Here is a 17171-nt window from a genome sequence, read left to right as displayed (position 1 = left end):
GAAATAAGCCCACAAAAAATGGTCAACTGATTTTTGTTTTTCGGGTTTTGGAAATGGGGGTCTCCACTACATTGTCCAGGCTGGTCTCCAACTCCTGGGCTCAAATGATCCTCCCACCGCAGCTCCCCAAAGTGCTAGGATTACAGGTGTGAGCCACTGGGCCTGGCCTCAACTGATTTTTGACAAGGGTGTCAAGACCATTCAATAGAGAAAGACTAGCCTTTTCAGCAAATGGTGCTGGGACAACAGTATGTCCACGTACAGCATAATAAATATGGACCCCTAACTCACACCACATAAAAAAATTATTCAAAATGGATCAGAGACCCAAATGTAAAAGCTAAATCTACAAAACGCTTAGAAGAAAACATAAGAATAAATGCTTCTGATCCTGGATTATGGTATGGTTTCTTAGAAGATATGAAAAGTATGAGCAACAAAAGAAAAAAACATGTAAATTGGACTTCATCAAAATTAAAAACTTGCACATTAAAGGACACTATCAAAAAAGTGAAAAGACAGCCCACAGAATGTGACAAAATACTTGGAAATCAAATATCTGAAAGAAACTTTTATCCAGACATATGAAGAATTACAAACCAACAATAAAAACCAAGAAAAGAAGCTCACTGTCATCAGTCATTAGGAAAATGCAATTCAAAACCACAATGAAATATATTTTATACTCATTAAGATGGCTATAATCAGATACATAATAAGAAAATAACAAGTGCTGGTGAGGATGTGAAGAAATTAGAAACCTTAAACACTGTTGGTGGGAATGCCAAATGGTACAGCCAACTGTGGAAGATTGACAGTATCTCAAAAAGATAAACAGAGAAGTACAATATGACCCAGATATTTTGCCCCCAGGTATATACCCAAGAGAACTCAAACATGCTCACACAAAGACACGTATTCAGTGTTTACACCAGCATCACTCATGTAGCTAAAAAGTAGCAACAACCGACATGTCCATCAACTGCTGACTGGACAAACAAAATGTATGGATATCCAATGGAATATCACTCAGCGATGAAAAGGAACGGGTTACTGATACATGACAGCACATGGATGAACTTTGAAATCATCCTGCTAAGTGAAAGAAGACAGTCACAGAAGGCCACATAGTGTATGCTTCTATTTATATTAATGTTCAGAATAAGCAAATCCAAAGAGGCAGAAATAGATTAGTAGTTGTCAAGAGAAAGGGGGAGGGGAGAAAGGAGAGTGATGGCAAACAGATTCAGGGTTTACTTTGAGGATGATGGAAATATTCTAGAATTAGCTAGTGGTGACGGTTGTGCAACACTGTAAATATACTAAAACCCACTAAATTGTACACTTTTGAATGGTTGTGTCTGTCATATGAATTTAAAACATTACACAAAAAGATAAAACCTTTCCATGTTGACAAAACTGCTTCCTAATTTAAAAATAAGCTAAACATGCAAGCCCCGTAGACTGAAGATGTGAAAAGCAGGCACTGGAGCCTACACAAGGCAATAAGCAGCATCTTGTGAGTCTACCTCATTTGCAGGCTATTTACAAAATCTCCTCTGACATTTACTTCTCTAAACCAGGGTTTGGCAATCTTTTCTGTGATGGGCCAGACAGCGAATGGTTTAGGCTCTGCAGACCATACAATTCCTATCACAACTTAACTCTGCAGTAGGGTGAAAGCAGTCACAGGCAACATCGGTGGGGAGGGATGTATTCCAACAACACTTCATTGACAAAAACAGGGCAGTGGCTGGATGTTGCCCCCAGGCCATCCTTTACTGACCCCTGGTCTAAGGCAAGAATCATCTCCACAAAAGGAACCAGCTCTGTAAATGGCGGGCTGAGGAAATGGGGAAATGAATCCATTTTATCAGTTCTGTGATCCAGCAGCTCATTTGAGAAATGCTTTTAAATAGGCTTATTATCGATTTGTTGCAAGTTACTCTCTTTGCAGAGGTGCAATACCTAAAAAATCCTATTTAATGACTGTCACCAAATCACACCCATTTCTAGCTTGAGCTTCACATTGGCTTCAGGTTATAAATAACTATTTAAATAATCTGAAGCATTTTTTCTATTATCCTCTTTCAATATAACATACATACTTGTTGATCTGAGCCAAGAACATTCCCTTCAGTGCATAAAATTCGGCTGTCATCTCTTTTGTGAAGTATTTTAAATTTGTAGATTCAATAACTTCAAGGCCCTGTTAAAAAAAAAATGAGTAGAAAAAAAAGTTCCTGAAATTTCCAAACAATATGAAAACTTCATAAAGTACTAATCTAGGCAGTAAGTCCTATGAGTCATTGACCAATGTACTTTAAATTGACAACAGATTTGCCCACCATGAATATTTACTGATTGACATTCAGAATTTAAACTGAATCATTAATGCTAAACTTTAAGTATTTGATCCTAAATACTTTGGGGCCTTATTTTCTCCAACGCTTTATAGTTCTAGTTGGTTTCATTGTTCTTATTAAGATTCCTCTGAACATAGTCAAAATCTATCTTAGATCCTCATAAGTCTGTAGCGTGTAATTTTTTCTTTCCTTAAACACATTAACTAAGTATATGGTAGGACAGAGACCACAAGAGACTGTAATTCTTATAAGACTGTAATTCTTACAAGACTGTAAGTCTTGTAATTCAGTCAAGTAGCTTCCTTTCCCTTTTGTGTTTTGGAAGGACTGTTTTCCCCTTACTGAGGCTGTATTTATAGAGAGTTAGAATCCGCCTTCCTTATATTCTGAACCAGGAGTCCCCACCCGGCCTCATTCTCCACCCAGCCTCATTCTTCAAGCGTCCTGTCCGTACCTGCATGCACTCGTTTTTGCCCATGACGCCTGCCAGCTGGAGGTAGCATTTAACTTGCTGTCTAATCTTCTGGAAGCAATCCACGATAGGGACAGTTGGAATAGTATGAATCCGACTTAATATATCCAGAGCTACATTGACCAGTCCTTGTTTCCGGGCAATTTTTCCGTACTGGATGATCGCTGAAGCTGATGCATGAACCCCAAGCATAGCGTTATTTGAACTGGGATCATGCTGAGAGCTATTCTCATAGGCAGTTACAATCGCTAGAGGGCAAAGAAAGGAATCATCAGACCACACAGATCCTCTTTCAAAGCACTTCACAATAAGGTTTAAATAAAAAATGAAACACACATACACATGGCTTATGAAAATGGGGAGCTGTGTGACAAACCCTCGTTACTTTTTATTTTATGCCATAAGCAACTTCTAAAAGGTGCTAATTCTTGAGTGGAGTGTTACCATCTTGGCTAACCAAATCATAAAATGACAAAGGCTGCTCTAAACACGTGGACACCTGACAGGTTTAGGGGATAAGAGGGGGACCAGGAAAACCAGCAAAGGCCACACAGAGCCACCTGAGCACAGCTTGTCCTGGGACGGGAGCTTCCACGCAGAGTGCCATGGCTCAGAGCATTGATCCCCCCCCGCCTGCACGATTCTGCCCCAACTAGAAAAATGTAACAGGTACAGAAACAAAAAACAAAACTTTACTTCTTCTACCACCTTCATCTTTCCCCGCACCATTACCACCCCGACCTGCCATCCCTACCCAAAAATAGAAAACCTGAGGGAAAAAAAACAAGCCAAAACACAGAGACGAAACCAGAACCGTGGGGCGTCTGGAAAATTACATGATGAATGCATGCCGGACCAGGTCGGTTTACCCTGGTAATGATGCTGCCTCCACATGAAGATGCTGCTCCAGTGGGACAAGTCGTCAGACACGATGGGCAGCCGGTTCCTCCAGGTCTTCACCACTGTCTTCATGTCGTGCAGGCTGTTGTTCCTCCCCAGGTTGGTCGGCTGTAAGCCTGCATTGATCTGTGCAGCTTCCTGGAGTTCGATGATTTGCTGGGCTGCCTGATGGGACCAGCATAAGAGATTCCGTGGTAAACGTCAGCAAAGATCAATCGGGAAAAACACACCAGAGTCCATCGGCAGCCTGATTATTGGAAAGATCTTATGGTGCGATTACCAAAGGAAGCACTCTTGTTTACACACAGACACCTGAGATCCACATTTCATTTCCTGTTTAACCCAAACGCTACTTTCCTTATGGCGTCTTCAATTTTAAAACCTCAGCCTGCGGCTCCTGAGAGACAGGATACTGGGAGAACGATGGTACAGACACCAAACCTCGCTAATGGGCAGTCCTCAAAACTCCTCTTCCTGCTGTCCATGCCCTTTGCCACCCTCCTTGCCCAGCTCTTTGTCCAGCAACGCCTGAGGTCGGGACAGCCTGGTATCCCTGCTGCAGACGTGCCTTTTCTCAACATGCCTGCTAAACCCCACAGCCATACTAAGCACATGCAAACGTAGTTCTCCTGACCTCTTTGGTAGTCACCGGGAGGGTGACTACCCTTAAATTCCAGACGCACGGTTGGCACCAAACTTCTGATGCCACCTTCTCACCTGGAAGGCCCTGGCCACAATCCTCAGCCTATCCAAATTCTGTCCCTGGTTTCCATGGCGCACACGATATCTCCCTTCTCTCAATCTTTGTTATCCTGATTTTCCGTCTGATCGGCATGGCTCAATCAGTCTCCCTCCAACTGTAAATTTGCTTCTACGGCTATGCCTGCTGTCTCCAGTTCAATGCATCTTTGAGGCAGAATCTATTGTTTTAAAATGTTTTTTAAGCTCCTAAACATAGCACCTAGTTCAGTACTCTGTATCTTGGTTGATAGTAATTTTTTAAGTTGCCTAGAAGAATTTGTGCTTTCTGTTTATATTTCAAGTTTAACTCATTACATTCAGATTTCGGAAAGCATTTCCTAATCCTGTCCCCGCAGCTCCCACCAAAAGCTTGCTCAAAACAGAGCAACAGGGTCTGTAACTGAGGGTGGCAAAGTGGGTACTGAAAACAGTCCCTCAGGCAAAATTTGAAACCAGAATCACTGGTGAGGATGTCTTCAATCCTGCAGAAGCTCTAACATTTTTCCTCAACGTTTTAACTGTGGCCTTCCTTTCCTGAGGACGAGTGTAAATGGGAGACGACAAGACAAGGGGAAGGAGTTTCATCCCTGCTGTCCACTGCAGTCTGCAGACTAAGCCTGGACACCGGTGCTTGGCTGCACCTGGCCACAGGCCCGTGCTCGTGTTGGGGTGCCGCACGCACCTGCAGGAGAGGCGTGTGCACGTGGGACACCACATGGGGCAGCCGCCGCCACTCACGGATGGCCAGGCTGCTGGCCATCTCCACCAGGCGCTCGATGAAGCTGAGCTGCTGTTCCTCGGGGTGGCAGATGGCCAGGTATCCGCGGTACATGTTCACCTTCCAGGCCATCTCCTTCGGACAGCTCACTTCCACCTGACAGTGAAAGAACATGACAGAGGAAGTGAGGGGCCTTCTTTCGCTCAGTGTAAAGGGTCATACAGGAAAAAAATCACTTTTTTTTTTGTCACTAGTTATGCAAGGCAATAAACAGAAATTAGGCTATAAATAGAGAAGTCATGCATTTACAGTCTTTCCTGGATATTCTCCCTTTCTAAATTCCGCGAGCGGCCAATCTCTCTAGCTATGAAAGCACACCACAGGCTCCTGGCTTTAAGGTCATTAGTTGTTCCAAAGAAGAGAGACTGATCAATGCTGTTAGGACAGATCAGATGAAAAATCACACACTCTGCGTAGCCGGCACTTTTTTTTTGAGACAGAATCTTGCTCTGTTGCCCAGGCTGGAGTGCAATGGTACAACCTCAGCTCACTGAAACCTCCGCATCCCAGGTTCAAGCTATTCTGCTGCCTCAGCCTCCCGAGCAGCTGGGATTACAGGCGTGTGCCACCATGCCCCGCTAATTTTTTGTGCTTTTAGTAGAGATGGGTTTCACCATGTTGGTCAGGCTGGTCTCAAACTCCTGACTTCAGGTGATCCGCCTGCTGTGGCCTCTCAAAGTGCTGGGATTACAGGCATGAGCCACCGAGCCTGGCCAGTCACCACACTTTAAACTGTTAAATATGTATTAATCTCCAGTATGATAAATATCAGTGTAATTTTAATTTTTTTTGAGACAGCGTCCCACTCTGTCATCCAGGCTAGAGTGCAATGTCGTGCTCATAGCTCACTATAGCCGCTCCAGGGCTCAAGTGATCCTCCTGCCTCAGTCTCCCAAGCAGCTGGAACTACAGGCATGTACCATCACACCAGGCTAATTTTTGTTTATTTTTTGTAGAGACAGGGGTCTTCCTATGTTACCCAGGCTGGTCTCAAACTCCTGGGCTCAAGTGATCTGCCTGCCTTGGCCTCCCAAAGTGTTGGGATCACAGGCGTGAGCCACCATGCCTGGCCACATGAGTGTTAATTTTGAATTGCTTCCAATTCATAACGTTATCCTGGGAAATTAAACAGTACAGGTATTAATTCAGGTTTACATGAACATGAGGGAATACGTGCAAATTTTACTGTCGTTTTAAAGCCACACTTTTTTGTCTTCTATAAAATGTCCCCCAGATTTCCCGCACTCCAGCGTCAGTTCAATGGAGCAGCGGATGAGCCTGGGCCAACCGCTCCTCAGCCCAGGTGGAGACCACGTGTTCCTTTCTGCCCTGAAGGCCCTTTTTTTTTTGCCCACTACCTTCTGAAGAAAGCACTGGAATGCCTCACGTTTTGTTAATCTCTTACCAAGCATTTAAAAATATTAAAAATTTTTTTTCATGAAAGTTTCCAAACATAATCTCTTTGTGATTAGAAAGATGGAAGGACGTCTCTGTGATGGATGTTTACAGGAATCGCTGTAGCAAGATGAATAAACATTCCTCTTTGGAAAGTAACAATAAAAGCGACACACGTTGGCCAGGCGCGATGGCTCACACCTGTAACCCCAGCACTTTGGGAGGCCGAGGCGGGTGGATCACAAGGTCCGGAGATGGAGACCATCCTGGCTAACATGGTGAAACCCCGTCTCTACTAAAAAAATACAAAAAACTTGCCGGGCATGGTGGCGGGCGCCTGTAGTCCCAGCTACTTGGGAGGCTGAGGCAGGAGAATGGCGTGAACCTGGGAGGCGGAGCTTGTAGTGAGCTGAGATTGCACCACTGTACTCCAGCCTGGGCGACAGAGCAAGACTCTGTCTCAAAAAAATAAATAAATAAAAATAAAAAAAGCAACAAAAGTTAGTGCCATGATGATATCTGTCCCAAGGACTACATGCAATAATGGTAATAATGACACCACCCCGCAATTATATGACACTGCAGCTTGTTTTTGACATCTTACTCTTCCATACACCTTTCACATTCATGATGCCTCTTAGTTCTCAATAACCCACCGATGAAGAAATTCAGGAAGGCAAAGAAGACTACTTCCAACATTACCCCCCATGCTGGCACCAACACCACAGGGGCTGGACTCCAACACCAGGTGAGATAGATTTTTGCCAATTACAACACCTACCCTCAATTACACTAAGAACAATGGTGTCTCTTCTATTTTCCCCACTGGAAAAAAGCTAAACCCCTTACTAAATCAAACCAAGCAACTACCCTAGGAAGCACAGAAACAAACACAAAAGTAATTTGCTGAATCCTTTTCAAGACTACTTGACTTTAGTGCAGATTACCCTGGATGTTTACTCACATATTTGAGTTTTTTTCTAAGCAGTGAGTAACTTACAATTTTTATAAAATGACAAGAATCTATGAAAGAAGAAACGTATCTGTGAGACCTCAGGATGGTGTGACGCTGCATATATCCAGATAAGGGAAACTTTGGGAAGGAGAAAGAAGGGAACATTAAGGTGAGCTACAAATACTTATTCAGCTTTATGTTTTGTCATAATAAAGAAAGAATAAGCAATCGTAAATGCTTTCTGACAGCAAAATATATACAACTGGTCCTCCGTACGTGTGGATTCGACCAACTGTGGATAGAAAATATTCGGGGAAAAAAAACTGCATCTGTATTTAGCATGTACAGAGCTTTTTCTTATCATTCCCTAAAAACTACAGTGTAACAAAACAACTGTGAATGTAGCAATTACATCATATTAGGTACTGTAATTAACCTAGACAGGATTTAAGGAACTCAGGCAGCTGTGCAGAGATTACATGCAAATACTACACCATTTTATATCAGGGACTTGAGTGTCCATGGATTTTGGTGTCTGTGGGGGGGTCCTGGATACTGAGGGAAGAATGTATTTTTACTGACATAAATGACTGGTTATTTCTCAAAGGAACACAAACTCCCTGCATCCAACGAGTCATTTCCCAGGTCCCAAACCAGGAAGTCAACACCTGGGCTCGATTCCATCCTCTAGCTAATAGTTTGTAACTACTTCTAATCTTCAATTTCTCATTTTGTAAAAAAGTGACATTACTCAAATTCAGGAAAGGTGTTAGATTGAGGCAATCAAAAGGAACCTTTCTTTCCCATAAGCTATCTTTCCACTGCCAAAATGCTTATTCTACAGGAAATCTCCCAAGAGACCCCTACAGCTGCAGGAAAAGGGACCTAGGCAGCTGCGGGGATGCCCCTGGGGCGTCTCACCTGCACCAGCGCCTCCTTCATGGCAGTCCAGTTGGACACCCGCCAGGCGCACTCCAGGACGAGGTAGGGGTTGATGTGGCCTTTGGACTGGCCATACTCCGTCAGGGCTTCCCACTGGTTCAACTCCTTGGAGCATCTGCAAGACCACAGGTCCAAGAGCAAAAGCTCAGTCATCAGCACACTCAGGCATTCACAGAGGCAGGGATAGGGTTTTAAGGGGCAAATTTCCATTCTACAGAAGAACAGCACAGCAAGAGTGGACTTCTGCGGGACACGGAGGTGTGCTCCATTGTGGGGTGAGCCCCTGCCCACCTTGGACGCCACAAACCACCTGCTATTCAGCAGATGGCCCAGAGCACTGGAGCCAGGGACAGTTTACTGCTTCTCCAGTCGACCTGTTTAATTACTCAAGGCTTTAAATGCTGGTCTTGGGTTTCTGTTTGTTCTTTACGTGGCCATAAAGTAGCAAAGCTCTCTTTAAAAAACACTCATTACAAGAAAAAGTCAGATATTTTTCCCCGGTTCCCTCAACTGAGTCATGCACACGTCAAGCACTGTGTTCGGCTTACCGAATCCAGTGGTCTTCCCAGAGCTGGTATTCGGGGAAAATAGCAGGGGAGGCATTACTCCTCTCATGTTCTTTTTTGGCTTTATCCATTGCCTTTTCATAGGATTCTTGTGCCTAAAAAAAAGTTAATGCTTTTAAACCACTGTTTAACTAGAAACACACCTTTTCTTTCTTTTTAAATTTAAAACTTAGAGAAGTTTTTTGAGATGAGGTTTCACTATGTTGCCAAAGCTGGACTCAAGCTCCTAATTCCTGGGCTCAAGGGACCCTCCTGCCTCAGCCTCCTTGAGTAGCTGGGCTATAGGTGCATGCCTGCACCTGGCTAAGAACACAACCTTTTCACCGCCAGGGCCCAGTTGTTGACAGCAGGCTGAATCACACACCTGGGAGCACGTGGAGCTCTTCTCCAGGAGCACTAAACACCCAGAGCTCTCTGTTCAGAGACAGAAGAGGGTGGGATTCCCTGAACAGAATGGAAGAAGGGGAGGCTGTCCAGACGTGGGATTAATTAATTTCTCCATCCTTTAGTGATTGGAGCAGGAGCCACAAGGCCACATCTGCTTCTGGAGCTTCCACGGCACGGCACCGTACACAGTGCTAGGAATCGCACCCTGAAACAGTGGCCCATGCCACACTGAAGGGCAGACACGGGGAGTAAAACGTAAGCAAAAACAAAACCTATTGCTTCCAACAGGACCAACAACGGGAAGGAAAAAGCATCCACGTTGGCATCTAATACAAAGGACTTCTTAGGACTGTGCTTTAGCTCGTGTCATACATGTAGGCGTCTCTTAAATGCAGACTTCAGTCACAGGGCCTTTACGTGCAGGACTGAAATGCTTTAAAACGTATTTAAATGTGAACTCTGGGCCAGGCGCAGTGGCTCATACCTGTAATCCTAGCACTTTGGGAGGCTGAGGTGGGCGGATTGCCTGAGGTCAGGAGTTCGAGACCAGCATGGCCAACACGGCGAAACCCCGTCTCTACTAAAAATACAAAAATTAGCCGGGCATGGTGGTGGGTGCCTGTAATCCCAGCTACTTGGGAGGCTGAGGCAGGAGAATCGCTTGAACCTGTGAGGTGGAGTTTGCAGTGAGCTGAGATTGTACCACTGAACTCCAGCCTGGGCGACAGAGCAAGACTTCATCTCAAAAAAAGAGAACGTGAACTCCGACTTGAGGCCATTTTATTAAAGAACCGTTATAAATGACCTCTCATTAGGCACCCAAGCCCGTCAGTGGTCTGAGGTTTACCTGCTCAAAGAACCCATGCTGCTCGTAAGCAATTGCGGTCGCCGTCTCCGAGTACTTGCACCGCTTCTGCCACAGACCAGCCCACATATCTTCCTCTTGTAACAGGGAGTAAAGCTCTGCAAGGGAATCCAGTATCTCCTGAAAACACAAATCAAGGGTCCTGAGTGCTCAGGACAGGGACTTTTTCCCCCCCTAAAAATGCAGTTTCACTGTGTTGTCATCTGAAATCATTTGGAAGCAGTATTTATTTAAAGTGTGGAGTCACTAGCAGGGAAGAGGTAATTAACAGACTGAGGCGCACCCTCACCTGCTGCGGTGGGGTGATGCTCTCCTGCTCATAAAACTCCGTTGTTTGCTTTGGCTTAATCTGAAGACTCAGACCCTTCTCAAAAGCCTGGTGCTCCAGCATCAGCGTGGACCGGAACCATAGGTTGTGTGTTTTCCCCAGGTACTTCAGGACGCAGGGTCGGATGGGGATTGGCGGCACGCACTGGGACATGGCTTCCACAAAGCAGTTCAGCGCGCTGGGCTGGCAGTCACGCTGCACCTGGTGACTGCCGCTGCATAGGAACGGACTTATCTCGCCCGCGAGTGCCTGAAACCAAAGCGCATGTCATTTAGGCCTTCATTCAAAAACTGGCAAGTCTTGCTGTCTCTCTCGATGCATCTAAGAATACCTTTCCTAATTCGCTCTTGAGTGACAGCCAGCGGTTTCCGTGTTCTCTGACACTTGTTCAAGACTGTGTTTTTTTACAAATACTTATCAAAAGCTAAAACTACAGTTTTCCAAAACAGGATTTTAAAGATACACTCACAGCCAGGCGCGGTGGCTCAAGCCTGTAATCCCAGCACTTTGGGAGGCCGAGATGGGCGGATCACGAGGTCAGGAGATCGAGACCATCCTGGCTAACACAGTGAAACCCCGTCTCTACTAAAAAATACAAAAAAACTAGCCGGCCGAGGTGGCGGGCGCCTGTAGTCCCAGCTACTCGGGAGGCTGAGGCAGGAGAATGGCGTTAACCCGGGAGGCGGAGCTTGCAGTGAGCTGAGATCCGGCCACTGCACTCCAGCCTGGGCGACAGAGCAAGACTCCGTTTCAAAAAAAAAAAAAAAAAAAAGGCCGGGTGCGGTGGCTCAAGCCTGTAATCCCAGCACTTTGGGAGGCCGAGACGGGCGGATCATGAGGTCAGGAGATCGAGACCATCCTGGCTAACACGGTGAAACCCCGTCTCTACTAAAAAATACAAAAACTAGCCGGGCGAGGTGGCGGGCGCCTGTAGTCCCAGCTACTCGGGAGGCTGAGGCAGGAGAATGGCGTAAACCTGGGAGGCGGAGCTTGCAGTGAGCTGAGATCCGGCCACTGCACTCCAGTCCGGGCGACAGAGCGAGACTCCGCCTCAAAAAAAAAAAAAAAAAAAAAAAAAAGATACACTCACATGCTGCTGTCTGTCAGAGAGGATCTTCCATAATCTGGGGAAAAGCTGGACCCACGTCTTCTCTGCCAGCGTCGTGGAAATGTGGCACAGCTGAACGAAAGCGCTGAGCAGCGCTCCAGTCTATGAACAGAAAGACAAGAACAGGCTGAGATGGCCACGGGCTGCGGGTGTCTCGCACACCCACGCTCAGAAGACACCCATGATCCGTCTCATACATTATTAGACGCTCCTCCACTTTCAAAGTTTCAGAGATCTAAGAAAATGCCATGTTGGAGTAAAGCCCACGGATCCCCAGTGGCAGAAAGCCACACACACTTAGCAGCCAAGCCCAGGCATCCCAAGGGACTCAGCAATGGCGCCTGCATTTGTCCTTCGTTTTTAAGGGGGTTTCCTAACACTACTGATCCCATCATATCCAAGCAGGACAAAAGCACTGACAAGACTGAAGGAGTAACTGAGAGGGACACAGATGTCACCAAGGCCCAGGCCACTGAAAACAGGAAAGTGAAAACACACGTATATGACATAAACTATTTGCCAACAGGTATTATTCTGAAAAACAAATCAAGAACTCAAAGTTCAGTCTCTGCAATTTGCAGCAGACAAGAGGCAGGAGAAAATGAGAGGGACTGAAACAGAACAGAAGAGAACAGAATGGACAGCAAATCCAAATCCACAGATGTGTTTATTTTGTCCCAGGCCCATTGTTTTTGAAGATCTGATCTGAATTAGCTGCCAACATTCCTTATTAACAGCAAGGTTTCTAGTCTGCCTGAGGCTGCTCTAGCCCACAGGAGACACCCTACATGGCATCAGGCAGTAGCGCCAGGGGCTGGGGCACTTGCTGACAGCCACACAGTCCCTGCTGCCCCGGCACGGAGGCACAGTGCCAGGGACGTGATTAGGCTTTCATCTCTCCTACAGCAAACCCAAAAGGGGAAACCACAGGCACATTCATGTTTCTACTAAAAACAGACACCAAGGATACAAATCGTTCAAGGAGAATGGGTGAAAACATCTAGATAAAGAACGCTCCTAAGTATCTGACATCAGGTTGCCCTGTGAGGAGGGCTGTGATGAAGTGAGTACAGTTCCCCTCACATGGTCACACACTTCACCCTGACCAGCCTGTCGGGGGCTCTCAGCGCCACGTCAATTTAGCGGAGGCCAAGAGCTGGGGAGAACCGAAGGGCCCAGCGAGGTCACTGACCTGCTGATAAAGCTGCTCAACTCCAACTGTGGGGGTTTGGATCAGAATCCCAAAACACAATCCTAAATGCCCTAACCCCGAGTGTTGAAATCCTCAAAGGTGAAAATCCCTGAAAATCATCATCACAGGACAGCTGCATCAGGTCAGAAACTATGACCTGTTACTGTCTGCATGGTTTAAGGAGATGCCTATGGGTGCCATGTTTATGGAGTCAACTTGACTAAGGAATGCCTGGAAACCTACCTAGTAAAGTATTATTTCCGGTGTGTCTGTGTATGTTTTAAAGCATTTTTAAATTATTTTTTCCAGCATTATGTTTTCGGGATTTCAGAGGTTAGAAATTTTGATCTTTAGGGATTTCAACATTCGGGATTACAGCGTTCAGGATTGTGTCTCAGGATTACAATCTGCTCCTGCTCCCCAAGTCCACAGCTTGTTCTGATGTACACACTGTCCCAAAGAGGTACAGGGGTGAGGACCCCGTGGTGGTCCCACAGCGTCAAAAGAGCCCAGCGAGCGGTTGCTGCCTCCACAGGCTTCTCACAGGGAACAATGGCCAGACCGGGAAATGAGGTGGAGAACGAGCCTGTGGGCCTGGGGTGAGGACCGCCCTCTCTAGATTTAGAATCCAAGAGTCTAAGAAGAGCCGGCAGCACCTGACCACTTACAAAGTAGAGCAGCTCCAGGAAGGAAAATGTCAGGGCAGAAACAACAAACACAATGATTTGTAATCCCATCTTACTCCATGAAAAATCTCAACTCCCATAAATACACAGAAGATGAAATAACACACCACCACCCTCTCCAATCCCCACCAGCCCTGGCTGCTTTACCCCAGCACCCATCTCGCCTCCTGAGGGATTAGCACTTCTTTCTGTTCATTATTTCCCCTCACTAGAACATACAACCTGCTGAGGAACAGCTACCGCTGTGTTTCCAGCATCCAGAACATCACCTGACACAGAGCAGGCTCTCAGTAAAGATGCTGAAACAACGAAATGAGATCAAATGTAAAAGGTGAAAGAGGAAAATGGGACACAAAAGAACCCAAGGAGAAGGGAAGAATTAAGTCACACCCAAGTACCCTGACAGCCACACCCTGCTAAGAGGCGGGCACACCCTGTCAGAGCGGCCCAAGGACATGCAGCAAGCGGGTGGCACATGGGGCTCAGGGGCAATGGTGTGCCCACCTGTGCTGGGCACTGAGTTCGAGGGTCTCCTCTGCGACACACACCTAGGCACAGTATGGCTGACGACATCTGCAGCTCTGGCCTGAGCAATCCTCTTACAAAGAGTGACATAGATGGGCCCCGAGACTCAGGCTATGAAGCCTCAGATTAAGAGAAGACCATGGGGACACCTGCAGGCAAGATTCTCTGTGAGATTTGCCAAGATTCTCAGCCACGTCTGGTCTAACCCAGCCACCATCCAGAGAGCAGCCACAGCCCCACAGAGGACGTGGAGGTGTACAGTGGTGACCAATTCAGCCAAGACAAAAATCTTAATGAGTAAAACCAAATATCCCAACCCCTCACATGACGTACTGCTGGAACCTCCTCTCCTGATGGCACTCCCACCAGGCGCTGAGGATAAAACTGAGGCGCAGGCACCTGACGACAAGGTGATGTGTCATGGTGACCATCAGCCAAAGGCAGCCTTTGGGCTTCAGGACATGTACTTACAGCCCTTTTTTCTGGTGGTGGCAGCAGTAGGGACGGGGTCTATTAAGGTGCCTGTAATCCCAGCACTTTGGGAGGCCAAGGCAGGCAGATCACCTGAGGTCAGGAGTTCAAGCTCAGCCTCGCCAACATGGTGAAACCCCATCTCTACTAAAAATATAAAAATTGGCCAGGTGGCAGGCACCTGCAATCCCAGCTACTCGGGAGGCTAAGGCAGGAGAACTGCTAGAACCTGGGAGACGGAGGTTGCTGTGAGCGGAGATCGTGCCACTGCACTCCAGCCTGAGCAATAGAGTGAGACCCCGTCTGAAACAAACAAAAGAAGTGCCTGGCCCATGACATGAGAGCTATCACTCACATCTATCAGGCTGCTCTGCTTCCCGCTCCATCCCACAGAAAAGCAAGATGGGTGCTTATCCAAGATGACAGTGGTGTCACTCAGGTACAAGTTCAAAGACTGATCCCACGCACAAGTTCAGCACAGGTCACCAAAAGATTTTAATGTAAAAATCACTTGTGAGAAGTAGTTCATGCTTTTTTCCCACCTAGCTCCTGACATGAACAGAATAATTAGAATAACCACCTAGCTCTTGAAAGAACAGAAAAATACCTCCTTATCAAAAGTAACCTGGTACGTGGCACTTTAACCAGTCTTTTACAGTCATGACGTAAAACCAGTCAGACCCATAATTTGCCTGCGAGTTTGCAGAAGCCAGAGAGTCTCTACCTGGCTAGATTTCAAACACAAACACCAGGCCCCCACTCCAGAAAGTGGGCTTGATTTAGCAAATTAACTCATTTCTCATTTTCTCCTCTTTTAGTGCAACCGAAAAATAATCCAACATTATTATGTCTCCTCACACATTTTTTGTACACAGTGTTACTGTTTCTTTTAAGACATGGTGGTGGAGAAATTAATTTTTTTCCTATTTTCTCCTATAAGACACTGTGACACTCCCAAATCTCTGGTTCATGCCTGTAATCCCAGTACTTTGGGAGGCCAAGTTGGGTGGATCACTTGAGTCCAGGAGTCCAAGACCAGTCTGAGCAGCATATCAAGACCTTGTGACTACTAAGAAATTAACAAATTAACTGGGCGTGGCAGCTCATGTCTGTGGTCCCAGCTACCTGGGAGGCTGAGGTGGGAGGATCGATTGAGCCCAGGAGACTGAGGCCACAGTGCGGTGTGACTGCGCCACTACACTCTAGGCTGGGTGACAGAGCAACATCTCATCTCAAAAAGAAAAAGGAAAGAAACAGAAAAAGTTACACTGCTGTGGAATGATCCTGATTTAGGCTTTCAACTATCCATGGGAGGAAAGCAACAAATCCTTTCCAAGCTGCATACAGACCTTCACCTCTCGGAGGGTGTCCAGAAACTTGTCGTGCCTGTTGGTTAGCATGTGCAGCTGGTTTCCAATGTCCTTTTCCGAAAGTTCTTTGGTTTTGGGTGTGCTGGTCTGATCTCCAGGAGCTAGTTCAATGTCTATCTCTACATCCTAAGAAACAAAGCAGCAAACAAAACCAAAAAGTCAAAGGTTTCAAGAAAAGCCAACAAACACACCTCCTGTAGACTTCTTGTTACAATTGTGGCGAGTAAAATTTGTGTTCATTTCCTGGAAGTGTGCAAGTCTTTAAACAATCTTCCATCCTAAAATAAACAAAACCCGGATTTACTAGACCAGATCTCTCTCTTTTAAAAAATAACTATAAAGAAGCCACCACTATGCTTTCATATTTGGGTTGTGAAAAGCAAAATTTAAAAGAATCAACTTTAAACAGTAAAAATAATAAAGATTAACGGAATCAGAGTCTATCATTTCTCAAAATGCAACACAGTCGCCCAGCCGCCTGGCTTGCTCAGACTGAGAATCCCCTCTGGGCCATGGCGGAGCGTGTTGTTGGTGCAATGTTTTGTATGACTCTTCCCAGAGAGGAATACACCTTATTTCTGTCTGAAGGTTTGGAGAAGTCAGTCAACAATCAAACTACTCCTTGAAGTCAGGTATCGACAATTTGGTGTGTGCCCTTGAAAACGAAGAACTTCAGAGTTGGCAATTTATTTCACACAGGAAGAGAAGGCCAAGTGCCCAGATAATCTAGTGTTCTAGCAACAGGAAAAAAACTTAATTCAAAAATGGTTAATGAGTAGACATCCTGCACATGGAAGAGGGAACGCACCAACCCTTTTAGAGCAAAGAGGGTGCCGTGCCCGCCTGCAGCACGGGGTGACTGTCTCCTAAGACGCAACCTCCATGCAGGCTGAGCCTCCAAAAACCAACAACCTTAAGGAGACACAGCCTACAAAAATCCCTGCCAGGAACAGTAGCAGCCACTTCTTCATGGAGGACAGAGAGCCACCAAGACTAAGGCATCAGCCTTGGGACAGGTTCTTGGAGGAGCAAAGGCTCCCTGCTGCCTGTCCTGGGACTAAGCAGAGACATGGGTTCTGAGCAGGCTGCTGCAGGAACCAACTAGAGCCCCAGCCCCTGTGTGG

General features: G+C 46.1%; 1 protein-coding gene across 13 annotated transcripts in view; it reads right to left on the bottom strand.

The window, feature by feature from the left end:
- TRRAP (transformation/transcription domain associated protein) overlaps positions 1–17171 on the bottom strand; it is a 134889-nt gene that overhangs the window by 26549 nt on the left and 91169 nt on the right. For 9 of the 13 annotated variants that reach the window (XM_033191769.1, XM_033191761.1, XM_033191767.1 and 6 more), the window contains 10 exons: positions 16027–16173; positions 11786–11905; positions 10657–10944; positions 10350–10487; positions 9098–9210; positions 8529–8664; positions 5162–5353; positions 3675–3903; positions 2821–3086; positions 2109–2209 (listed from right to left, as the gene is read on the bottom strand). In XM_033191769.1, the coding sequence (XP_033047660.1) occupies positions 2109–2209; positions 2821–3086; positions 3675–3903; positions 5162–5353; positions 8529–8664; positions 9098–9210; positions 10350–10487; positions 10657–10944; positions 11786–11905; positions 16027–16173 (1730 nt within the window). The remainder of the gene's footprint in view (positions 1–2108; positions 2210–2820; positions 3087–3674; positions 3904–5161; positions 5354–8528; positions 8665–9097; positions 9211–10349; positions 10488–10656; positions 10945–11785; positions 11906–16026; positions 16174–17171) is intronic. The other 4 variants (XM_033191772.1, XM_033191774.1, XM_033191773.1 and 1 more) reach the window with 1 other exon arrangement.

This window comes from Trachypithecus francoisi, unplaced genomic scaffold (genome assembly GCF_009764315.1).
Source record: "Trachypithecus francoisi isolate TF-2019V2 unplaced genomic scaffold, Tfra_2.0 Lachesis_group4, whole genome shotgun sequence".
Lineage (NCBI taxonomy): Eukaryota > Metazoa > Chordata > Mammalia > Primates > Cercopithecidae > Trachypithecus > Trachypithecus francoisi.
The sequence above is the reverse complement of the archived record's forward strand: the minus strand, read 5'-3'. Positions and strand labels throughout refer to the sequence as shown.